Source organism: Leiobunum rupestre, chromosome 7, assembly GCF_980474605.1.
Source record: "Leiobunum rupestre chromosome 7, qqLeiRupe1.1.hap1, whole genome shotgun sequence".
Taxonomy (NCBI): Eukaryota; Metazoa; Arthropoda; class Arachnida; order Opiliones; family Sclerosomatidae; genus Leiobunum; species Leiobunum rupestre.
This window is the reverse complement of record NC_143390.1, coordinates 40,015,053-40,041,185: the sequence shown is the minus strand read 5'-3', so window position 1 is coordinate 40,041,185 and position 26,133 is coordinate 40,015,053. Positions and strand designations below refer to the sequence as shown.

The following is a 26,133-nucleotide window of genomic DNA, read 5'->3' as shown; positions in this document are numbered from 1 at the left end:
TTATCTTCGCCGATCTATCATATCTTTTTCCCTTGCCTTTCACTATTTCGCGAAGTTTCTCCGGGAATATTCCTATTTGAACAACAAAATTAACCGCGATTACCCGTTAGTAAACACAACCACGCCTCTTACCAGAAATTTATGCCTTATCAAAGTCACGGATTGTCCTCTAGATGGCTCTGGTGTAGCTGTATCACAGCTAACAAGGAGACATCCCGAAGTGTAACCTACCGATTTTGTTCAAACTCGGGGTATTGGTAGACGTTCATGTATGATGAAAAATCCTAAAGGGAATTTATTCAATGGCAACCGTTTTGCCATGGCAACGAAAAATGTTTTTGACAACAAAAAATGGAAATTTTCCCATTGAAAATAACATGGGATTCTGACCGATTCCTAGCCCCCCCCCCCCCTGTGAAAAATTTAAACAAACTTCAAATTTTCGAAAATTCCAAAATAAAGAAAAAATAAATAAAAATTAATTTAATGGGAAAATCTAATATTTTGTGTTGTCAAAAACATTTTTCGTTGCCATGGAAAAACGGTTGCCCATTGAATAAATTACCTTTAGGATTTTTCATCATACATGAACGTCTACCAATCCCCCGAGTTTGAACAAAATCGGTGGGTTACACTTCGGGATGTCTCCTTGTAAGTTAAATAAATTGATGAATAAGCGCTAGCATAAATTCTTCGTGTCTTGTTCAACTTGTTAAAATGTTCCACGCGCTCTATAATATTTTAGCGTAAAAGACTCGCGCATTTTTTTACCTCATGGAGCACGCGCGAGATCGCTCGAGCCCATTTAAGCTAAAATATCAATACGCACGTGGAACGTTTTAACAAGTTGAATAAGATATAAATACAGTTTGGGGTAGGTACATTTGTTCGAATTGCAATCGTCCGAACGGTGGAACGAATGTTTGAATTTCATTCGTCCGAACCGCCGAAATAACAAATGTTTCAATTGTTCGAATTGGTCAACTTGTTTGTTTCATTCGTCCGAATGAGTAGCATCCACTTGTCCGAATTCTGTCGCTAAATTAGTATTTCTTATTGCTGTTTTTTTTTTGGTCCGGATTTTTTTTAGTGCAAGAATAAAAAATAAAAAACTACATTGTAAATATCGTTGTTTGTTCAAGTTGTTGTAGGTTAGGTTAGGTTAGGTTAGGTTCCCGTTAATGTTACTATTTTCTTATATTAACAATATTTAAAAAAACAACCAATTTCTAATGTTCGAAAAAACGGACAAACGATTATTCGAACAAATGAAATTCGCCAGTAAAGTTAACATAAATTGAATGACTAAATCACCAACAAAAGTTGTGATAAATTTTTTGGGCAAATGAAATACGTTTTCGGACATACGATCCTGTTTTCTAGCATTCGGACAAATGATCATTCGGACATTTGTACTACCGTTCGGACGAATGAAATTCGAACAAACGTACCCAAGCCTACAGTTTATGCTAGCGTCCTAAGTAGGGATGCACCGATATGGGCACAGCCGATATATCGGCCGGCCGATATATCGGCTAATCGTGGCCGATAATATCGGCCGATTTTATCGGCCTAGGATAGCCGATATATCGGCCGATATTAACAAAGTTACCTATCACAATAATATGCTTTTTTGTTTACTCTCGTAACCACCTGTTAAAAAATGATATGATCTATGGCTTTTGGAGTCGAAAAACCACTTATGATTCCTGACCGTTTTGGACGCGAATAATTATTTCCTACAACAGCGATCAACTGGCCTTTTTAAAAGGAAATGTAAGGTTGTGGCAATAAATGTTTTCCATTAATTAGTTATTTGAGTATCGCCTTTTTTATAGTTTTTCCTGAAAATATTTTTCTAATACCAGAAGTATCGGCTAATATCGGCCTCGCTTAAGCCGATATCGGCCGATACCGATATTTGAAAAATTAGCCGATATATCGGTTACCGATATATCGGTGCATCCCTAGTCCTAAGCGTCTATTTGAAATTCAAATTTAAAGTACCTTAGTGACATATCTAAATGGCACTCTTATTTATAAGAACTCTGTTTTAAAATAATATCTAACCACGGAGTAGATGTTGAACCAGATAACGTATAATTTATCTATGCAAATTAGCGTGTTTCTTTTCGCGGGTTTGAGTCCGTAAGTTGAGAGTTTGCTTAAAAATAGCGCTGGTAAAACTTAGTAATAGTAAAAACGAGCAATTAATGATTTCCCGATGGTAACAATTCCAGGCTCTAAAATAAGTTTAATTACTTATTCTAAATTCTACTAAGAACCAGTGACCAATTTAATAATTGGAAACGTTATTGGTATATCCAAGAGGACAGTTCTCTTAAAATTCGCCACTTTAAATATAGAACTTTTAACAAGAAATCTACGCGCGTATAAATTTTGGGTAACAATATATATTATTCCTATACAGATTTAATATATTATAAAACTGCAAATTGGCAATTTTATATTTCATTATAATACAATTGAGGGGTGCGATAAAAATTACTATAAAAATATCTTCCGAAATATTAACTTTCCGTCAATTAAAAATAAAAACTAAGACAATGCGTTTTTTTTCGGAAAAAGGCTAATTGGCAAATTAAACCCTTTATCATATTTTTGAATTCGGGAACTATTTTTCTATATTCTCTAAACGGGGGGGGGGGGGATTTGGAACGGGTGGCGATTCAGTCGAGGTCATCTCGGTATTATTTTAGAATATAATCAATTTTTAAAGAAAATATCGTGATAATGCAAAAAAAATATATACAGTGAAAATTGGAGGGGAATTCAAAACACACAGCGATGGAAACAAGACTGAAGGAAATGTCAAGTTGAATAGGTCTAGCCCCCTTTTTCATCACGTCTGTTTCAATGTCGTACGTTTCTCTTTCCAATTACTTTTCCGAGAAACTATCTCTTTAGCTCGGCTTCAAGCGAGTTCGTGACACTGGCCCGGATTTGGCGAATGCGCGATTTTGGCGTCCCCCTCTAGCCTTTCCACCCCTTTGCAACCGAAATCGTTCCCATAAGCAAATTTCCACAACATTTTTAAAAATCAAAACGGGAGTTTGGCCAAATGGCGGTACTGACGTTGCTACAGAAAGGGATACAGAGTGATTCGGATTTCATTTCTCAGATATTTGCGTTTAAAGGCATTATAAGTCGCTAGATGACTCGAGCCTAAGGTGGTGCCTTGGATATTAGCCTAGGTGATTATTTATTATTAAAATAGTTTTTATTTAATATACTTTTGTTAATTTTAACATATCCGTACTACAAAGTCGAGATCAGGGGTGTATCGAAGGAGGTTGAATTAGGGGGATATTGAATTTTCCTACACAATTCAATATTTTTCAGAGTCATAAAAATTTTAATTTTCTTTGAGATATTTTTCATGATGATTGATGAAGCTATGATTGAAATTCATGTACACATTCAAACACAATTTCGCAAAAATATACTTGACTTGATTTCGGTTTCATTTTGTTTCACAAAGTAAAAAAATTGAAAGCTGTAAGTCAATAAATATTTGCAGCGTTTTACGTATAATATCAGAAGTACATGATATTATATTACGAAAAACGTGTCCATCTAGGACGTAAACATGAACCTTCACAGGATCGTCGCAGTTTTCAATGATAGATATTTTTCCGCATCACGGCCCAAAGGTTACCGCGTGTATTACTGCGCCTAAAAATTATAAATGCCTAGAGATATTTACAGGTATATTTTTCACGAAATAGTTTATGAAAATCACGATAAAAAGACATCTTTCAAGTTTTCCCTGCACGTCTTTTAGCGCTTAATCTATCTAATAACATGGGTTTGTATGCTTTTGATTTTTTTTTATAAAAATCAAATCAATCGATTTTTTTATTTAAATCGGATTTGTTTGATTTTGTTGATTTTCATACAATTAATGGCTTTTTTCCCTGTATAAATAACGGATATTTTACTTTTATCAGTTAGCTTATCTTTAATTAAATGAAATTTTAAATAAATTTAATTACTATTCAACATATTAGTACGATCAGATTTTAATTTTTTTAATAACCTATTTTTTCCATTTTATATTCCTCCATTTAAATACATTGTGTGACTTAAATCAATGATTTTTAATTAAAAATCACTTGTTGTAAATTAATTAGTTTTCACCGCACAATGTCTTTCTTACGAAACGAATTTTAGAAAATTATCTGGAGCTAATTCAAGCGAGTATATTCCGTCAATGAGATGTATTATATACTTTTGGTAGTATTAAAAATATCCCGGTATACTAAGGGCGTATTTGTCGTTTTTGGGGGCCCATGTTGATCCTTTCGTCCGTACCCCACCCGGCATAATTCTTCAATCTTTTTAGGCGTATAAAGCGAACCCTTTCAATTATTACACACAGAGTCACTCTGTACAGATAGCCCGTAAAAATGACTCCACCCTTTTCGGTTTAGTTCCGTGTGGCCGGGCTGGCTCCTTCCATTCTCCCTCTGGCGCGAAGACATGGCCTGCCGAGTGGGTGACCAACTCACTCCCCACCGAAAACCTTTAATACAACGCGTAATCATTATATTCGTAAGGTCCGTTAATTCCTCCGCTCGTAACGGACACGTTATTTCTCACGTACACGAGCCGTCCCTCGTACACCAGCCGACCAACATAACGGGTATTTTCACGGAGATAATTATCCGGTCTAGATCTTGTAGAGAACTCGCGAGCTCGACCACCAAACGTCCTTGCCGCCAAGGTCGCTACTTTTAATATAACTAACAACATTCAACATTTTTATTCCCCGCGAGTTATTTTTTTTTGGTAAAAAAAATAAGCTCGAAATTTCGTGGGTTCTTAACGAAAAATCTCCATCATTCTCATGAAATATGGCCTGCTCATTTCATTTCTTATTCTTCTTCCTTATATTTTGTCGGGGGAGGGAAGGGGGGTTAAAGGTGAACCCACCGTTTATCGCGGGTCTCTCCTATTAAGTTTCGCTAAAATATAAAACCGAGGACTAGTTTATTAATGGTTTTGCCGATTAGGATCTGCGGGTTCTTTTCTAATACATATTTTACGCGTCATTTAATAGATTCAGATTTTCGCTATATTGTTTTGGAATTATCTAACGCGCGCGCGCGGAGGAGTTTAGGATGTTGTGTTGGTCATTTTGATGATGTATTGGTGAGTTTTTTGTGGGCTGGGGTTTTTATTATCGGAGAGATAACAAGATTTATTTCCATAGGCTTTGTTTGTAAGAAATTAATAATTATATGGTAACTTATTTGGACATGTTATCGGTAGAGCTATAATAATCAGCTAGGCTAATACCCAAGGCACCACCTTAGGCCTAAGTCATCAAGCGACTTTTGATGCCATTAATTCAGGTGGCCGGGTTACAATGCGTAGGAGGGTGGTGGTAAGCCCTGCATGCCACGAGATCGAGCCAATTATAACTCACTAATTGCCGTAACCTTTGTCAGGAATTAATAGTTATCAGGGGAAGTATTTGGAAATATTAACGGTAGGGGTATAGAGTTATAACGCAACTCATTTGGAACCTTATCAGTAGGATATAATAATTATAACGCTGTTATTTGGAAACTTGGTTAATAGGGGTATAAAAGTTATAAGGCATACATATTTGAAAACCTTATCTGTAAAATTATAAGAGTTCTAACGCAAAATAGTTTGGAACCTTATCAGTATGATATATAATGCAACATATTTACAATCTTTATTGGCATAGCTTATCAGTTGGTCTTTAAGAGTTATAACGCAAAATATTTGGGAACCTTATCTGTTGGTCTTTAAGAGTTATAATGCAACTTATTTGGAAACCTTATCTGTTGGTCTTTAAGAGTTATGACGCAACATATTTGGAAACCTTATTAGTTGGTGTTTAAGAGTTATAATGCAACTTATTTGGGAACCTTATCTGTTGGTCTTTAAGAGTTATAACGCAACATATTTGGAAACCTTATCGATATGGTTATAAGATACATAACGCAACGTATTGTTAAATTAATTTTACGAGTTATAACTCTAATTAATTTCAATTAATTTGACCATAATTGTAATTCTAATTATTTAAAATCCTAAAGTAATTGAAAGTTTTAACTCAAATCAAATCAATCTCTTGATTACCATAACGTTTTCTCCATTTCTGGGTACAATTTGTAAATATTCACCCGTTACTTTCAAGAAGCAACAGAAACTAAGGCACATTGAATTGAAAGTCGAAATTATTTTCAATTTAATAGTCGTTAATATTATTCGGGTAATCTCTTTTCCCGGATGGGCCGAAGGAATTGTTATTCCGGGGGTGGGTGGTGCTGCCGCTCTTAGTTCATTTAATAGTTTTCAAATCTCGCAGCCATGGCTAACCCATTAATCTTTGGGTGCGGGCCGCGGAAATAATTCCAATATCTATTTATCTTTCCCCATATCTCTTTGATCGAAGAACGTGCTGAATCATTGAAGGATATTTGCAGCTTATTAAACATACAAAAGTCCGTATAGAGAGACGCGGTTTTTATGGATTATATATTAGTTTTAAATGTGCTTTATTTTATTTTTTTGGTACCAGGGAGGAGCTGTCTTAGGTGTTTGATTTATGCACCAATTTTTTGGGCAGGGTGGGGAAGCGCGCAATTTTCGTTAAAGGGGTAGACGCGAAATCGATTTGATTTGAAATTGGTTTTACTCTCTGGACGAGACTTGAATCTCTAATGGTTAGTTATTAAAGGCGGGGAGGTTAGCTGGTCATTCAGTTAACTGACCAAACCCTCTATTTATATATTTGATTATCACTTCAGGTAACTGCTGGTTTCAATCTAATTACGTTTAAGTATTACGATGGTTTCGCACTAGATTCAAAATATTGCGGAATCGCGAACCGGTAATCGCAGAATGGAACACGCAGATTTACGCGAACAAATTTCCGTCCAGTGCGAAATCGTCTTTCTATAGAAGTTATAATTTTGTCACTAAAAATAAGAGACCTTCAGAACTCCTAGTGGTAAATATATGAATTTCTCGAGATATTTAGACAACGCCTGTAACATTGCTCCACGTGCAAGGCGCCGGTGTTCAGGGTGAAATGTATTAACAGGATTTTTTCGTCTCTAATCGGACACTGAAAAATCAACCCTGACGACTTAATAAGATAAACATATTTTGGATATATTTACAAAAACATAATGCTCTAAATATCTCCGTATGACCTCGAACTAATATTTTTTAATATCGTAATTTGAAACATAAGTATACGCAATTGATTTCTGTCTCAAGAATGCTTATTGATTATGACCAGTGATGCAAAAACTAGCTCTCAGCAACACGTTTATATAGACTGTTATTTATAATGCGGTGGAAGTTACAATTTGCTTAAACCCGAGAATATTGTTTCGTCATGGAATTCTTTATGCAAATTTCGAAACTTCATCATGCTAGCGATAAGCGATCTCCAAACACACAGAACAGGAGAAAGTGGGTTAATGATAGATATACCGACCGCTAATTAACTTCGTCGAAATGATATTTGTAGACGACTATAGATGGGGTTTTGTATATTTATATTTATGGAAAATAGACCATGTTATATTCGTTCTAAAAATAACACATTTCTACCAACGTAGACTCGAAAAGCTGATGCCTGGGAACAGATAGTACCATAAATTACTAAAATTAGTAGCACATGAAAGCTGTTAAGACTTGATTAAAGTGTGAGAGTTTTTAGAATTGAGAGGTTAAGTGGAGTATGAAGGTTCATTTCTATGGTGGATCACTTAATTTACATTTCTGCCAATCAGGTTTTACAGAAACTTGCTGTACATACCCCCGAGGACCCTAGATGGACGTGTTAACGTGAAGTTCATAACGTGCTACTAAGAATGAATTCTGGTACTTAAGCATATGGAGCAATATTATTAGTTTCTGGTACCCTAGCACAGCGCGGCTGCCCCATGGCAAAACCTTATAACCACCAAATTTTTGAAAAATTAGATTTTTACGCATCAGTTTTACTAAGGCATATACAAAAGTACTGTAAAAGTTTCAGGTAAAAGTCATAAATATTTAACTATTTATGACTTAAAAAATGGTTTTGGATTTTAAAATTTTCGCATTAAAAACCACGTTAAAATCTTATAACTTAGGTTTTGAAAAAGTCAAATATCTCAAAATTACGATCGTGGTGGTTAAAAGGTTTTGCCGAGCGGATCCGAAAAGGTGTTCCGTGCAAGGGTCACAGGGGCTCCGATAATTCACAACGCGGCCATCTTTGTTTGTGTCAAGAGTCTTTTAAGATAAGTAAAAAAAATGAGTTGGGGTTCCGCCAAAATTAGGTGGATAATTTAGGGTTCCATAGCAAAAAAAATGGGAACCGCTGCCCTAGCATAGTTTGTAGCGAATGTTCGTTTGCGTTTTACCACAAAACGTAAACAAAAATGGCGATCGTCTTTGTGAAAGACTGTCACCAAAAATAGGAAGTACGTTTCACAACAAAGTATGCGAGCTTGTAGAATCGCTGCAGTCTCATAGTCTTAGGTACCTGAATTTATTTTTGGAACTAGCAAGTTCACTGAAACTAACATTTGCAAAGTAGACGTTCCAGCTCGTAACACAGGTAGTTAAACTCACACTAGGTGGTTTATTTTTGCTTGTTCCGGGATTTTGGAGTAGGGTAAGTAACGCTATATGACGTAATTTTACTCCGATTCTGTAGTGGCGAATAGTTCGAGTTGGGGTAGAAACGTTTTTCCAAAATGGCTGCCTGTGGCCTTTTTAGCAGATAAATTCTGGCTAGTAGATGACCAAATCTGATTTACTCTCTTTATACCTCATTTTAAAAAGAGTAGCCCTAATGCTACGGAACAAGCGAATAGTTTATGGGGCGGAGTAATTCTCATCCCCGGAACAGGCGAATAAAAAGTTTTAGGTTAAAAAGAGTACACTTTTACTCCGAGAACAGGCGAAAAGAAACCACCTTCTATAGTAGCTTTCTTAATCTGAACTATATTTAATCGCAAACGATTTTGCGGTTAATTCCGTATCAGGGGCGCCTAATGGTTTTCAACGTTGATTAAATGCCATTTCAATGTCACGATTGTGGCAAATCGGGCGGGGGGAAGCAGACAGTACATTCTCGATTAACCTTTTAATCCGAAATTAAGGACAGAGCGTGTTTTTAATTTATTTAAAAAACGTGATCGTCAGCATTCTTTTTTTCGGTGGTCGTGGATTAAATTGGCCCAATTGTGTCTGAAATGGCGCGCGCCCTTTCACCAAAGATAAGAATGAAGAAATCGCCGTGGATTAAAACGAAACCAAGGTTTCTAAATGCTTACTCTGTCATCCTATAAAGATATCGTAATAATACCCGCGTCTCTTCAAAATTCCGTTGTTGCTTTTATATTTCTAACTGTAAATTTCGACGTGCTCACTTTTTACCTCTCCGAGGGGACGTTGTACCCTAGGAGGGGTTATACAACCACCGTGTCTGTCTGTCTGTGGGTTTGTCTGTCAGGCCTGCGAACGCGTTCGCATTTTCGGGGCAAAGGGTAATCACTGCGTACCCAGTTTCTTAGAATCAGGGAAAAGGTTTTTCCAAAAGCGCCCTCTTTGTGTCATTGGGTGTAGTATAATTTTTTAATCGGCCGGGATTCGAACCCGAGCCCTCTTGCACGACAGGTGAGCGTTCTACCGCAGAACCACGGATACAGTTACACTGCACTGAAAATTAAAAACTCTTCCGAGGAGAGGTATATTTTGGCTTGCCAACTTGTTTTTATCTCGGAGTCCAATTTTCACCCCGTTCATACTGTTACAAATTTAGTTTTTGGGGCCCTAGGGCAATAGGCGTTGGTCAAATGCCGACATTTCTCGATCGAAAAGAGCCATGCCCCCTTCCTTTGTACTTTCTGACGTAATTTGGAACAATGTTACCTGGTTGAGCCGCCGTAGGTAGCGATACTTTTACGTCTCCCGCCTTCGACGACGCAACGGGGGTGTCTGGTGACGCTAATTACCTCTCCGAGGGGACAAAGTCCCCTAGGAGGGGTTATACAACGACCGTGTCTGTCTGTGGGTCTGTGGGTGGGTCTGTGGGTGGGTCTGTGGGTGTGTCTGTCTGTCAGGACAGCGAACGCGTTCGCATTTTCGGTGCAAAGTGTAATCACTGCGTACGCAGTTTCTCAAAGGGTTGGCAAAACCACCGTGCGACGGTGAGCGTTAACGGATGCATTTGCGGTTTGGTTTGGATGGTGTTTTTTCACTCACCGTCGTGACGGTTTGGTGTATTACGTTTTTGTAATGTTTATGCGTAGGTTGTGAGTGTTGAATTTGTTGTGTTTGTGTTCTGATGGATGTGCATGTTGAGTCTGTTGTGTTTATATGGGCGTTTTCTCTCCAACTTCTTCTTAATGACTTTGGGACGGACCGAGTGCTGAGTGTAATGCTACCTCTCAACGTTCAATGGCAGGGTTTCCACCAGTTGTACACGGTATTCGTCTTAGTATCAATTTGCGATCGTATCGGGCGGGATTTGAACCCGAGACCTCCTGATTGACAGGCGGACGTTCTACCACAGAACCACCGACACTTGTTACGCCTTATTGAAAATTAGACCTTCAGCTTTATCGGAAGCGTATTTAATAGAGTACGAAATTTTGGTTTAATTGAAATAGAATTGAAATTGAAATTATTGCATCGAAGAAATTCTAATTTAGCGTTTCTCTATTGATTAAAAACAAATGCGCCACCCAGGTTTCGAACCCAGACCATTCGGCTTGGCAGTCGAGCGCTCTACCACAGAACCACCGATAGCTGCTTAGATTCATTGAAATTAAGACAGGCATCGTAAGCATAATAGGTAATAAAGTCTTTTTTTATTAATGAATTTATGAAGGCCTAATCTGGTATTTTTTAAAGGTTAAATCTTGTTTTAGCGCAGTCAGCCGAGATTAGAGGGTTAAAGGGTAGACCCTGTGGGTAGTCCACTTTCTTAACGACCTATATATAGTTCTGTTAATTCAAAGGAGATAATTTAACGTTAATTGCTTTAAAAGCTGGCGGTTAGTCAAGTGGCTCTCTGTGCTTTGTTGATGGTAAGGTTTTTGCTTCTTGTAAATACATTTGGTGTGGATATTTGGATATCTACGATTTCTTGGGTGTGCGAGTCATTATATGATATTGGAAATTGGACGGCATTGGTCTTTTTCATGTGGTATGCGTCACAACGTCAACAGGAAGTGAACGAGTTGTCCACTACCAGATATCTACGGTATCTTCATCAAGGGCGAGTGTTGAAATAAAATGAGCGTTAAAGATGCGGCAAGTATTTCGTAAGCGAGTAATTCCAAAAAGCCTCTGTAGATATTTCTTTCATTAAAATTTGCGTCGTATTATATTTAACTGATAAACTTGTTCTGTAAAAGGGTTTAATTCAATTGTGCATTGTTATAGTACGTCTAACGTACTGTTGTAACTACTTAACTTATGATATTCTGAATAAATTAAAATTGGTCGTTTCGTCTCAATTATTTTAATTATAATTAAAATTTTATACCGGGCGGGATAGAAATGGGTTAATATTTTTAACAAATAACTCTAAATTGCGGAGATATATCTTTAAGGGTTATCACGAGAAATTAATACCACTAGGGACAATTCTACCGAGGAGAGGTATATTTTGGCTTGCCAACTTGTTTTAGTCACCAATATTACGGGCGCGGGAGATTTTGGCCCGAAAATTTAAAAAATTACTCTCTCTTCAAGGTTATCCCGGGGATTGAATGGGCCCAGCAAATTGAAATTAACTCTGCTCCACTTTACGTGCATAACGACCCGACAGCTCAAAAATATAGCAACCACAAAAAGTTCGGTACTTCGTAATTTAGCTAATTTGTTAAAATATTGATTAAAATGTGGGTATTTAAACCTTTTAAAACGTTAGCCATATTTGACCACGTAAAATGTTTTTTACTGTGTAAAAATTAACTTCCAAGTTATAGGAATTTGGCCAAAGATTTTTCCTTATTTCTAATTTTACTAAAGGTTTTCTGTAGAGGAAAATTGAAGCTCGATGTTATAAGAATTTTGGCACTAAACATTTTAGTGTTTTTTTTTAATATTACCTAAACATTTCTCTTAAATTGATAATATAATAATTTTAAATTCGTAAAATAAAATTAAAAATAATTTATGAACCGTAATTTTAAATAATTTTGAATTTATGTTACACTGTTATTACACGCTTATTTTATTTTATTATTTAAATAAGAACAATTTCTTATATAACAAGCAAAATTTATTTCAATTTCGGGAAAAACGAAGATACGATATTTTCGAATTCAGAGAAGAATAAGCTCGATCCAATTATCCCCTCCTTTTTATCGTGGATGTAAATGGAAAATTTGTCAGCTCTCGAACACTGTTTCTCCCTTTCTTTGAGATAGTGGGTGGAAATGATGGAGAATAGAGGGAACACGAACGTTAAAACACTTCTTACTGAGTCTCCACTCCTTTTTTTTTCGATTTTATGAGATCGGAGCACACACCCTTCCACCTCTATCTTTATTTTTCAAGTTTGATATTTTTCGAAACGAAACCCACCTTAAAATTTCCCCTGTTTCGGGATTAAGCGGTCTGAAGTATTAACCCTTCGCGTGCATGGTCCATGAATTCTTCTGATTGTTGGAAAAGATATAAGTAGTGTTGTAAATCGGAACATTTTCGGAAAATGACCGAGGCCTTTTTTCCGGAAAATTTTCCGTATTTTTCCGAAAAAATAAAAAAGTTTTCCTTCCATGATTAGTCTAATATTGTTTGCAAATTTAAATAAAGTGGCATTTTCACCTCATTTTTTCGAATCTAAAAGTAAAACTAAACCTCTAGACTAGCTTTAAACTAATTAACAATGTAACACTATTAATGTTCTGTAGTATGTTTACTGTTATTAGACATTTTATATCGATAAAAAGTTTAAAAAAAACCCTTAAAAAGTAATTTATGTTTAAATTTTTTAGTTTTCCGAATTGCGGAAAATTTTCGGACAAGCTGAGCAAAATGTATCAAAAATTTTTAAACACTTTTGGTGCCCTTTAATTGAAAATCTCGAGTATAATTTTGGGTGTTTCTAGTTTTTACAAAAAATATCGTCAAGTTGAACCACAGTTTAAAAAAATTATAAGGTTTCTACAAGTGAGAGATTTACTTTGAATCGCTTACTGTATCTGTATTTTTTTGAATTTTATACCCTAGGGGATTTTTTCTCGGGCTATGGTATGGTAACCCTATTATCCCTAACAATGTACTGCCTTGTTTTCTAAATTAGGCGAATGTAAAAAATAACCATTAGTGTAAATTTAATGGTTTTTAAATTCGGCTCTACGTCGTCGGAGCTAGATTGTCTCCTCCACGCTATTCATATACCATTAAGGTAGTTTCTCTATCGTCAGATTTATATTAAAAATTGACTAGCACTTTCTCATGGACTCAAACGCCATTAAAACCGCGTAAGCGCGGATAGATACAGACCGTACCCACGATCCTCGGGTAAAATTAAGTAGCGGGTGACCTCCGTCACTAAGGGATAGTAACTGGACCCTACCCTTCTAAATTCGTTACTATTTGGTAATCACTTAATTCCGTCGTTCGACCTTGCGTGTTGATTCAATGGTTTGTTTTGCTTAATGGTTGGTTTCCATCGCGTGAATTCGCTAGCCAATTTTTCGAAGCGTTAAATTGTTTAAAACTCTTTTTCGTTACTTCTCTAAAAGGTTAGCTTTCAACGTTTCTCAACATACTCCACCCCTGAATTTTCCAAAAAGTATTTAGCCTTGTCACGTAACGTTCATCAAAATCGAAAATTTAAGATTGCGATCTTAAACGATTTCGATGTCCGTTCGTTTTCAAACGTTTTGTGAAAAGAAGGTATTAATTAAATTTGACAATTCTGACATGACAATACCGTGATTTTTCTTTTGTAGAATTTTCTTATTGTATCGTTAATTGGTAGTCTTCCTTCGGGCTATTTCCGTTATTTCGTTTTGGGTAACTATTAGACGGGTGTTTAATTGAATTAGTTGGGGTTTACATTCTTACCTTGAAAATATACCTTTCACCTTGAGAAAAATACTTAAAATGTACTGTATGGGAAAGAAACATGAACTATATGGTTGAAAATTAAACTTTTGCTCATAATGTATGGGAAAGTAAAACGAAATATTGTTGAAAATTAAAAATATACTCGTGGTTTAGGGGAATATACCACGAAATATGATTGACAGTTAAAAATTTTATCATTATGAGGTATGGGAAAATAAACTTGAGCTATGGGAGAAAATTAAGAATGAGCTCATGATGTATGGGAAATAAATATGGCCTATGGGAGAAAATAAAAAATGTGTTCATTATGTGTGGAAGAAACATGAGCTATGGGAGAAAATGAAGAATGTGTTCATTATGTGTGGAAGAAACATGAGCTATGGGAGAAAATTAAAAATGTGCAAATGATGATGTATGGGAAAATAAAGATGAGCTATGGGAGAAAATTAAAAATGTGCCCATGATGATGTATGGGAAAATAAACATGAGCTATGGGAGGAAATTAAAAATGTGCCCATGATGATGTATGGGAAAATAAACATGAGCAATGCCAAAAATTAAGAATGTGCTCACGTTGGGACAGTAACATGACCTATTGTTGAAATTGATAAATGTACACGAGGTGTATGGGTAAGTAACATGAACTATGGGAGAAAATTAAAAATGTGCTCATAATGTATGGGAAAGTAACATGAGCTATGGGAGAAAATTAAAAATGTGCTCATAAAGGATGGGAAAGTAACATGAGCTATGGGAGAAAATTAAAAATGTGCTCATAAAGGATGGGAAGGTAACATGAGCTATGGGAGAGAATTTGAAATGTGCTCATAATGTATGGGAAAGTAACATGAGCTATGGGAAAATTTAAAATGTGCTCATAAAGGATGGGAAAGTAACATGAGCTATGGGAGAAAATTTAAAATGTGCTCATAAAGGATGGGAAAGTAACATGAGCTATGGGAGAAAATTTTAAATGTGCTCATAAAGGATGGAAAAGTAACATGAGTTATCAGGGTGGTTAAAAATGCATTTTGCATTTTGAGTTTCTAGGAAACTATTTTGCATTTTACATTTTGTATTTTGTTGGTTTGATAAATGGAAAAACATTTTCAAAACGTTTTTACTCTGTTACCATAATCGCAGCTCTTGAAGAGAAAGCTCCTCTGATATTTACTCTTCAGTAGTCTTACAGAATTTTCCATTTGATTGCTCGAGACTCGCTCCGAATCTGTCTCTGACGTCCTAGATCTCGCCCCAATCGACTAGAGTAAAACCGCAAATGGAACATTCCATTAGCATATTCCCGCGCTTTGTAGTTTTCCGTCTGCTAGTAATTTGAATTTTCGCGTCTTGGTCTGTCATTTTGCCCAAAAAACTTAAAGGAACACGCAAAAATTTGTTCCGATCTCGATCTCGATCTGTTGATCTGTCGAAATCGGTAGATCGGTGTTGGGCGATCTCGGAGCACCCGAGATAGGGAAATGGAGCTCGCGAAATTTGATCGAAGCAGATCCGAGCACACAAATAGAACATAAAATCTTGATAAAATGTTGATCAGAGCGATCTCCGGCGCTCGAGAGCCGTCAAATGGAAAACGCTCATAGATGGCGATACTCAACTACTCCCTTACTCAGAAGCAGACCAACATTGGTACATTGCCACCGCTTAAATTTATTTCCACACGCCAGCTGCGAGGGTAGCTTTGAAATCTCTGCGTAATTATTATTTATTTGTAATTAATAATAATAATAATTAATTATTAAAAGTGAATTTGCATAAACCATTTTACATTTTGCATTTAGAAAAACCAATTTTCAAATTTCGATTGGTATTTTGTAGGCATGTGCGAGTACTCGATTTCGTTCGAGTACTCGATCGAGCTTCGAGCCGAGTAGTCGGCTCGAAGCTCGAAAAGCCTTAGGTGATAAGCTCGAAAAGGGCTCGAGCCGATAATCGAGGCCTAGGCTTAACTTTCGAGTACTCGAAATTATTAGGCACTGCTCGCGAGCTTTTAAAAATGGCGGGAAAAGCTACTAAAAATTCCCTTTGGTCCCGCCTTAAGATCTCTTATTGGGTGAGGTAAAAGTTCTGGTGGTTTATGATTGGTCACTGATTTTAAATGTAAATTCATAGTGGTTTCTGATTGGTCACTGATTTTAAATGTAGAAGTCCTAGTGGTTTCTGATTGGTCACTGATTTTAAATGTAGAAGTCCTAGTGGTTTCTGATTGGTCACTGATTTTAAATGTAGAAGTCCTAGTGGTTTCTGATTGGTCACTGATTTTAAATGTAGAAAACAAAACCAAAACTTTAACTTATATAAAGTAGGGTGCCCTAGCTGTTTATTGTTAGTTGTTTGGCGGTTCATCAATCCACTATTTTCTTGTTATAATCCCTTGTATGGCCAGTTATTAATTTAGACTTTACAAATATGGCTTCAAATAAACGTAAAAGCTCTGGCGGTAAATATTCTTTTAATGAACCTAGTGATAGAGCTAAGCCTAATTATTCGAGTACTCGAAACCACTTTTTAAGCCAAGCCTAAAAACTCGAAAGCTCGATAAAATTTAAAAGCTCGGCTCGATACTCGAAAAGTGAAATTTTTAATACTCGAAGCTCGGCTCGAAACCCAAAAATCAAGGATCGCACATGCCTAGTATTTTGCTTAAAGAGTTATGGAGAAAGTATTTTGTATTTTGAGTTATGGAGAAAGTATTTTGCATTTTCATTTTGAGTTATGGAGAAAGTATTTTGCATTTTGCATTTTGAGTTATGGAGAAAGTATTTTGCATTTTGAGTTATGGAGAAAGTATTTTGCATTTTGCATTTTGAGTTATGGAGGAAGTATTTTGCATTTTGCATTTTGAGTTATGGAGAAAGTATTTTGCATTTTGCATTTTGAGTTATGGAGAAAGTATTTTGCATTTTGCATTTTGAGTTATGGAGAAAGTATTTTGCATTTTGCATTTTGAGTTATGGAGAAAGTATTTTGCATTTTGCATTTTGAGTTATGGAGAAAGTATTTTGCATTTTGCATTTTGAGTTATGGAGAAAGTATTTTGCATTTTGCATTTTGAGTTATGGAGAAAGTATTTTGCATTTTGCATTTTGAGTTATGGATAAAGTATTTTGCATTTTGCAGTTTGGAAAAAAAAGCATTTAGAACAACCCTATGAGCTATGGGATAATTTTGTGCTCATAATGTATGCAGAAATTTGTTGAAACATTCAAAATTGTATTATTGGTATAGCAGTTAAACTAATATACACATTTTTTTACGGTTCAGATTAATGTCTAAGAGTTCAATTTTAATTTTGTTTGACAAAGATCTCACTATCTAACACTCAAAGCTCAAGATAAATAATTATCATCTTAATTTACGTTTTCAGTCCAATTTTAGTCTGTACATATTATTCCTGAGAAAAAGTATTACCGATCTAAATTCTACAAACTACAATAAAGACAGAAAACTCGATTTTTATACCTAAATTAAAAGCTTGAGTGCACGGTCCGTAAATTGCGAAGTTGGTGTTTAACAAATGACCTTTTTTCGGGGGTGTTTCGACCATTATCTTGACATTACGTATTCATATTTTTTCAAACAATTTTATACCAATTAAATTTGTTAAAAATAAATTACGATATTTTATGATAACAATGTTCAAAAAATAAAGCGAATACAATTGGGTTTTCCAGCTTTTATCTTTTATTCGGAGACTTTTCCACTAAAAAGTGTAAACTTTCATTTTTTAAGCTAACCTTTTCAACGTCCGTTTCAAGGACCCTCGTGAGCCCATATATGGCCCGGGTTTTTCTCTACCGACCCATAAAACACCCTCGTCTTATCTAACACTCTGTCCAAGGGCGGGGAGACCATCTGCCCAATCCTGATCTAAATCCCAACTAACGGCTAAAACCAACGCTCGAGAATTAAAAGGGAAGGGCTACTTTTATTTCAATTCAAACTTCAAAATCGAGCGAATGTGAACGAAAATATCTTTTATGTACGACTAGATAGAGAATGAAAAAAAAATACTTTCTTTTTTGGAAAATCCTTTAACAAGATTTGGGTGGAGTAGCTTTTCCCTTTTTTCGCCAATCCACTTAAAGATTTTCTGTAAGAAAAACGTAAAAACTAAATTTTTATTTTTACCGATTTCCTATTCGCGCAATGACAATTTGACTAAAATACAAACGGTTTCTTATTGTCAAATCTAATAGGCCAATTATATTACTTTTCTACGAAGCGGTCGGCTTTTCTTTTGGCCCTTTTCCACCCTCCTGGAAACCGGACGTCCCCTGATAATAGGACCGAATTTTTTTCCTCCAAAAAACTTTACTTTCGATTGCCCAACTCTCTCTCTCTTTTCTATTGTTTAAAAATTTATTTTTTCTAGAGCGTTTTCTTTTCTTAGAGAGAGAGTGAGTGAGGTCACAATTCATCCCACTGATATTTAACACTGTAGCCGGTAGAGGGCGTGAGCGACCCGAATTTTACTTTTATTTAACGTATTTCTAGAGTATCAGTTGGCATTAAATGGGTTAAGTCCGGTCCATCTCCCCCTCCTTTGACCTTACTGCCAACTGAAGGCGCGATTAGGGCCTTTCTCGGTCACACGATTCCTCGGTCACGATTTTCTGATATTATGACCATTTATTTGCTAAATAATAATGACTTTTAAAATAAGAACCGGAATATATGGACTTGGAATATCGAGGTACGTGGCCGTGTCCGAGAAAAGTTTGCAAAACAATGGCTGATTGGATTTTTCGGTAAACGTATTTTTTTTCAGTTAAATATCAAAAAATTAACGAAGACGTCAGTTTGAATTTGACCTTTTAACCTTCAATGATGGACTGTTTTTAACTTTCTTTTATAATTTTCCGATATCTGTCATCCTAAAGTAATAGATCACCCTTATTTTCGGGCGAATTGGGCAATTGTTGACCTCCACGGGGCGTTTTGGCTCACAAAAGACCCGGGAAGATGTGTACTATTTTTTAAGGCGCTTTTGCATGCACTTAACGGGGGTGGAGACGAATTTCCGAAAGTTGGCCATCTATCTATGACGTCACGCCGTACCTTTAGCTATGGCCGCCATGCTGGTATTCTTTTTTTTTCAATTGGAAAAAGAATGGGTGACGTATTAATTACGTCATGCTTTGGAGTAGCCCTTAACAAAGTATAGGATAACAGTTACGTTATCTGACCTGAGAAAATATTTATGATACACCTTATGCCAGATTATCTTATTTACTTTCAGTTATTATCAGAAATAATTTAATGAAGACGTTTAAGAAATTGAATTGACCGAATTTCAAACAATGGTTTCAAATAGGGTTGATGCTTTAAATTAATTTGATTGTGGTCAAGTTACTTAAAAATAATTAGTTTAAATCATTTAATGTATTTAATTAGGGAATAAAAATGGAAAAAATTACAATGCAAAGCGAATCTGAGAAAATCAAAATATTAAATTGCAAATAAATTTAATTAAAATTTCAAAAAAATTTCGATTAATTAACCAAGATATCAATCAATAAAATCGAAAAAGCCTTTAATTTCTTAAAAACCAATCAAATAAAAAGTACGATTTAAATAAAAAACAATAGAATTGATTTTGGATTAAAATCAAAAAGTACTTTCTCGAACTTTACGAATCTAATCTGTCTTATTTTCAAGTGAAATACAATCCATCAACCCACTTATCCGCATTTCTAGAAACTAGTGGAACTACCATGTACTATCTTGATTTTCTTAAATACCGGTAGGGGGATATTTTCGTTTTACGAGAAACACGTGCTATTGTTTAGGAGATCGACCAAGTTTTTATAATCCGTCTCGGGAAAAAAATGTGTCCATTTCTGACTCTGGTTAGGAGTAGCAACATAAGTAACATAAACACAATAAGCGTGACACTTTCTACTGTTTTAATTCTTATTATCTTACAACGACGATCTTATTATTTCAACTATTGCGCTTAATAAATCCAATCTTTTTAAGGGGTTTTCCCCCGAGCTCTTCGGTTTCCCCTTCCATAAAAACTTGTCGAGGTTAACGGTAGTAGTTAGTGTAGGGAGCTGTTGGCTTGCAACCACCCTCCTACTCATTGTAATCCGGCCACCTGAACTAATGGCTTTAAAAGTCGCTCGATGACTTAGGCCTAAGGTGGTGCCTTGGGTGATTAGCCTAGCTGATTATTATTATTATTATTATTATTATTATACTGTCACTCCCGTTTAGCACGTCCCAGTCGACAAACACTTTTAAATTAAATTCAATTCAAATTGTCAAATGTTTGTCATTCTCCCTAAGTTTAAATAAATCCATTCTTACTTATGTATTATTATGGTGTTACGTTACTTATGGTTACATTTCATACTCTAGGTTTTTCCATGTTGGGAAAAAAATACATTTGAAACTAGTTCTGGAATTGTGTTTTCGGTACCTTCACACGACCAAAAACCTCCGTATCGGCATCGCAAATCGCAGGACCTCCAGTCAGACACATTCTGAGGCGAGCGAGAGTCCCCGTTCTCGACAACCGACGATTGTTTTGACTGTTGGTGTGACCGTGTGAAATAACACCATTGTTTTCCAACTTCAGTTGACGGCCCAGACCTTAAAAATTCGAGGAATCTCATTGTTCGATAGAAAGTTACTTACGGGGTAAAGACTGCGTTGCTGTTTACTGTTTGCATTCGCGGTTTAACTGGTCTAGTTCGTAACGTAATTTATTATAATTATGTTATAATTAACGTTTCGTAATAAGGTGTAATAGTAATTAGTCAGTCATTTATTAATGAGGAACTAATTGTGTCAAAATTAGGCCGAAATGACGCGGTGGCGTAGATAGTATTTTGGTTTGGGTGCTATATACAAATCTGGGGTCACATTTCCACTGTGCAGCCCCTCGGCTAGACCATTGTGACTAGGCCTTGGCTTGCTAAAAGGCGTTTGAAAAGATAAATGTTGTTAAATAAAATAAACCCAACACAACTGTCCCAAATGGAGAGCAAACTTGGAAAACAAAAATCAAAAGTGAAAACATTTCTTTGCGTAAGAAATCCATGAAGTGCCGCCCTCCAAAATTAAATACTTCAATAGCTAAATTAAACCTTTAACCTCCTTTTTTTGCCTTTATTTTGAATATTTAATTAAATTTTCAAAGGAAAATCGGTACAAAACCGTACAAAGCCCAAAATCAGGGTTGGATGTCGTTATTTTCACGTTATTACGGACAGAGAGGGAGTGAGTAAACCAGGATCGAGCACCACGAATCGGACTAAGATCCTCCTACGTCCATCAATTCGTGAATATGTACAATTTTATGAGGCGTTTTCCCGTTTACAGTGAAAATTTAATTTCCATAACCCTGCGATGAACTATGCCGGAACTTAACACCCAATTTCATTGAACTCTTCTAATTACAACCCGTTCTTTCTACGCACCCTTTGTCGATTATTTTTCTTTTAGGAACTAGTTTTGATTGAATTTCTTTTTCACTTTTTGTCGGTGAAAACAGGCGGGGGCGATCTTGCGAACAAGAAACAAACTTTTGTCTTTAGTTTTCCCCATTCTGCTAATTGTTGATTTATTGGGACATCCTAGTTAGATCAAAAACCCAAGCCGGTTTTTAATAACTTCACGGTGGCATCTTTGCTCTAATAGTTGTATATTTAAGACAATTGTTTCTTTGGTACTCGTTTGATATCATCGTTATTTTGTTTGGTAACGATGTCAAATCTACGCTACTGAGTTTTTTAATAATGAGACGGGTTTCTTTGTCATTTTCCTAATTATTTATTTGTATTTCGAATATTGGAAAAGTGATTTTTTTTATCCTTATTGGTTAAATTAGAATCTTTGAAATAAATCGTACTAGTGTTGTTAATTTTCCGGGAAAATAAAATTGCGGAAAAGTTTCTGTAATTTTCCGCAATTCGGAAAAATAAAAAATTGAAAGATAAATTACTTTTTACGGGTTTTTTAATTTTTTTAACCTTTTATCGATATAAAATGTCTAATAACAGTAAACATACTACAAAACATTAAAGGGGGAACGGTCAAGCTTTAACCAGTTAGATAGCCATATAGCCCATTAAAAACTAAACTTTATGGCGAAAACCGCATCAAAAAATATTGAGTGGTTAATTTTTAATAAAATAAAGAAATTTCGGGAAATCGAAAAGCGCGCGTCCGCCGCGACCCCTGGTGAGAAGTCGGTGAGACAGAAAAACAACGTAAAAGCGCGCGCTGCTGAAGACGCAAAAAATATATTTTGCACGCGCGGCGCGTTCCAGTTATAAGAGACCTAAGCCTAAATTGCGCGATTTTAAAAGTTAGGATAGTTCGCAAATCGCTCATACGGGGTTAGGGGCGCTGGCGGCAGCCCCTAAGATGGCGGCGAAAATTCAAACCCAAACTCCTGGCGTTATTTTTCGTTTCAACTTTTTGGGCCAAAAGTATATTGAACGTCTTGTTAATCTTTTGATAGGGAAATAAGGCCATATTTGGAAAAGCTCGGCCGTTCCCCTTTAATAGTGTTACATTGTTAATCAGTTTAAAGCTAGTCTAGAGGTTTAGTTTTACTTTTAGATTAGAAAAAATTAGGCGAAAAGCCGCTTTATTTAAATTTGCAAACATTACTAGACTAATCATGGAATGAAAACCTTTTTAATTTTTTCGGAACAATATGTAAAATTTTCCGGAAAAAAAGCCTAGGTCATTTTTCGACTTACAACACTAAATCATCGACAAATAGTTTGTCGATGACTAAATCGTACTGTTTTGAATTTAGGGAGTTAAAATCGTCCAACAAAAACCACTTTTCGAAAAACCGAGCCTAGGAAATATTTCAAATCATGACGGTAGATCGCGCCACTTTCGCTGAAACAAACAATTTTCGACCTTTTTTCGTGAATTCTGTCGTCTGCTATATTGTTTGTAATGGCACCCATTCCACGTGGTTTCCCTTTCTTATAATTTGTAAATTGTAATTAATAATAATGGCTAAACCCTTAAGGGTTAAAACAATTTCTCGAAATCCTGATGATTATTTGAGGGAAACAAAGAATGATCTTCACAAACGTAAGTTGGTAACTAACCCGGATTTGGATTTATTCAATCCAGTATTCTAAAAATTATCCATACGAATGTTTGACATTTACTTTTAGTTCCAAGGAATTATGACCCAGCTCTTCACCCGTTCGAGGTCCCTCGTGAATATACTAGAGCTCTAAATGCGGTTAAACTTGAAAGAATATTTGCTCGACCTTTTCTTGGTAATTTGGATGGACATCGAGATGGAATTTCCGTTATGATTAAAAACCCATCATCTTTATCAAGTCTTTTATCAGCATCTTGTGATGGAGAGGTATTCCTTTTATAGCATTATACGTTTTGTAATGGGCATTAAACTTTGCTGGTTTATAGATACGATTATGGAATTTGGCAGAAAGAAAATGTGTTTCGACCATTCAGGCGCATTCAGGAATGGTAAGGGGATTATGCGCCCCTACAACTGGAGAATATTTCTTTTCTGTATGTTATTTTATTTATTCAGATTTTAAATTAGTATTTTGTTTAACGAATACAAAATATTTCAGATTGGAGATGACAAAACCATTAAAATGTGGGATTTAGATATGACTATACCCGATGTTACGGAACCTAGGAACACAGTTATTGCCAGAGTACGTTATTTAAACCTATAATTGAAAAAATGTTTTCTATAAGTGAATTTTAAACTCATCTAGACTATGTTAACTGGAATAACACATCACAGAAGTGAAAATATCTTTGCTACATGCGGAGAAAGAGTTGATATTTGGGAAGAGACTCGTTCGGAGCCATTAAGATCACTAACTTGGGGTGTTGACAGTCTTCATAGTGTCAAATTCAATCCGATTGAGGTTAAATTTTATTTAATATGCCTAATTTTATACCCATAAATTGTATCAAGTAAAAAAATAACAATATTTCCAATAGACTGACATCTTGGCAAGCACTGCTAGCGATCGAAGTATTATATTCTACGATATAAGGGAAGCATCTCCGATTAGGAAAGTTACTTTAGAAATGAGATCAAATACTATATGTTGGAATCCTATGGAAGCGTTTATATTTACGGCAGCCAATGAAGACCATAATTGCTATACTTTTGACTTGCGAAACCTTAAATCTGCCAGACAGGTTCATTCCGATCATGTCTCAGCTGGTGAGAACTATTTGATAAAGTTTTCTTGACAATACGGACTGGTAGTAACTTATTAATATTTAAAATCTTCCCAGTAATTGACCTTGATTACTCACCTACTGGCAAGGAATTTGTCTCTGGAAGTTACGATAAAACGTTGAGGATATTTCAAGTTGATAAGGGCCATAGCAGGTTAGTTTAATGGCTTAGGTTTGTTTTAAATTTTGTTAATATAATTTAAATTTATAGAGAAGTGTATCATACGAAAAGAATGCAAAGGCTATCGTGTATATTATGGTCTTTGGATAATCGTTACATTTTGTCTGGCTCTGACGAAATGAATATAAGATTGTGGAAGGCTGTGGCTTGGGAAAAGTTGGGACAGGTACGCTTTTACGAACAAAGTTGTCATTTCCATTTTATGAACGTTTATCTCTGGTGGAAATAGGTTAGAAATCGGGAAAGAACAGTCCTAAATTATAATGAGAAGCTGAAGGAGAAATTTGCTCATTATCCACAAGTGAAACGTATAGCCAGGCATCGTCACGTTCCTAAACACGTTTATAATGCTAGAAATGAGAAGAGGGTCATGATTCAATCTCGTAAACGAAAGTATGTCCATATTGTGTATATCAACTTCGATATTTTGGCCATTTTACTAAGTAATTTTTGCATCTTAGGGAGGCTAATAGGAGAGCTCACAGCAAACCTGGAAAAGTGCCGTTTGTTTCTGAAAGACAGAAACACATTGTTCAAGAAGATGAATAAAATTATTTTCAAAAATTTTACGTTAATTATAACAAGCCTTTTCTTTATAATAAGATTTATGTACTTTTTTATGCCCCTAATATGGTACTTTAAATTGAACAGGGAAAAGTCAGTTAATTTAAAATGGGCCCAAAAATTCAGGGAATTCAATTTTCTCTTGAGACTTTGAAGGTAATTTTACTCTAGATCTATGACAAATTCTATGATTATCATTTATTTCCTTCAAACTTTGGCTAATTTTTTTAACACTGCAACTGTTTTACCAAAAGTAGCATAAGACCCAAAAGTGTGTCAGCTGTACCTTCGCGCCTATTAAAATTTCTAGTGAGACCTAGCCACACTATAGACTACATAACCTACTAGTTGGAAAAGTACTAGTAACATTATATTTAGTCTATAGTCTGGCGCGATTATCTTTCTCCGGCTTACCGCCCGTAGACATACGTTCTAAAACGCCTCACTCGGCGGCGCTGTAGTACCTCGATTTTGATGACGCATTTTCCGACCCCCCCCCCCTTCGTTTACCTTTTTTACTTTGCGACCAACTCTCATTAACTACTATACCGTTCTGACACACTTTTGGGTCTTATGCTACTTTTGTTTTTAGTTAAATCAAAGATAATTTAAACTCGTACCCTAGATTCGAATACTGAGAGCTTTCCCATTGACGGTTTTGTTACATAGCGTTTACCCCTTTCCGGCACGTGACCTCAGAAAAATCGGGCTCCATCGGTTGCGGCACGGCCAACTTCGATCACACGCTGTATAGCGTGGCAGCACGTGATCGAAGTTGGCCGTGGTTGCGGTAAGGCGCAAACCACGGAGCAAATTTTTTCTGAGTTCCGGCGGGAAGTGGGTAAACGCTATCGGCAACGCGCGAGAGAGTGATTTCGAATCTAGGGTACGAGTTTAAATTATCTTTGGTTAAATCGAAGTCCATTTAAATTTATTAACGTTTAATAAAAGTAAAATATAAAATAAAAATTTTGGTCTTAAAATGTCAGTGAAAACCGGGAATTTGAATCACAAAATTTTGTGGCAACCCTGTTGAATGATTTAGTATTTTT

The 26,133-nt window shown here is 35.8% G+C and overlaps 1 protein-coding gene across 1 annotated transcript; it reads left to right on the top strand.

Moving 5' to 3' along the window:
• Positions 1-23,048: 23,048 nt before the first annotated feature.
• LOC149936292 (DDB1- and CUL4-associated factor 13) lies at positions 23,049-25,092 on the top strand. The gene is made up of 10 exons (XM_090180717.1): positions 23,049-23,190; positions 23,277-23,476; positions 23,536-23,643; positions 23,709-23,795; positions 23,859-24,014; positions 24,091-24,319; positions 24,394-24,490; positions 24,548-24,683; positions 24,747-24,910; positions 24,979-25,092. Exons 1-10 carry the CDS (start codon positions 23,109-23,111, stop codon positions 25,064-25,066), a joined length of 1,347 nt encoding a protein of 448 aa, XP_090036843.1. The 5' UTR covers positions 23,049-23,108; the 3' UTR covers positions 25,067-25,092.
• The last annotated feature ends 1,041 nt before the right edge of the window (positions 25,093-26,133 follow it).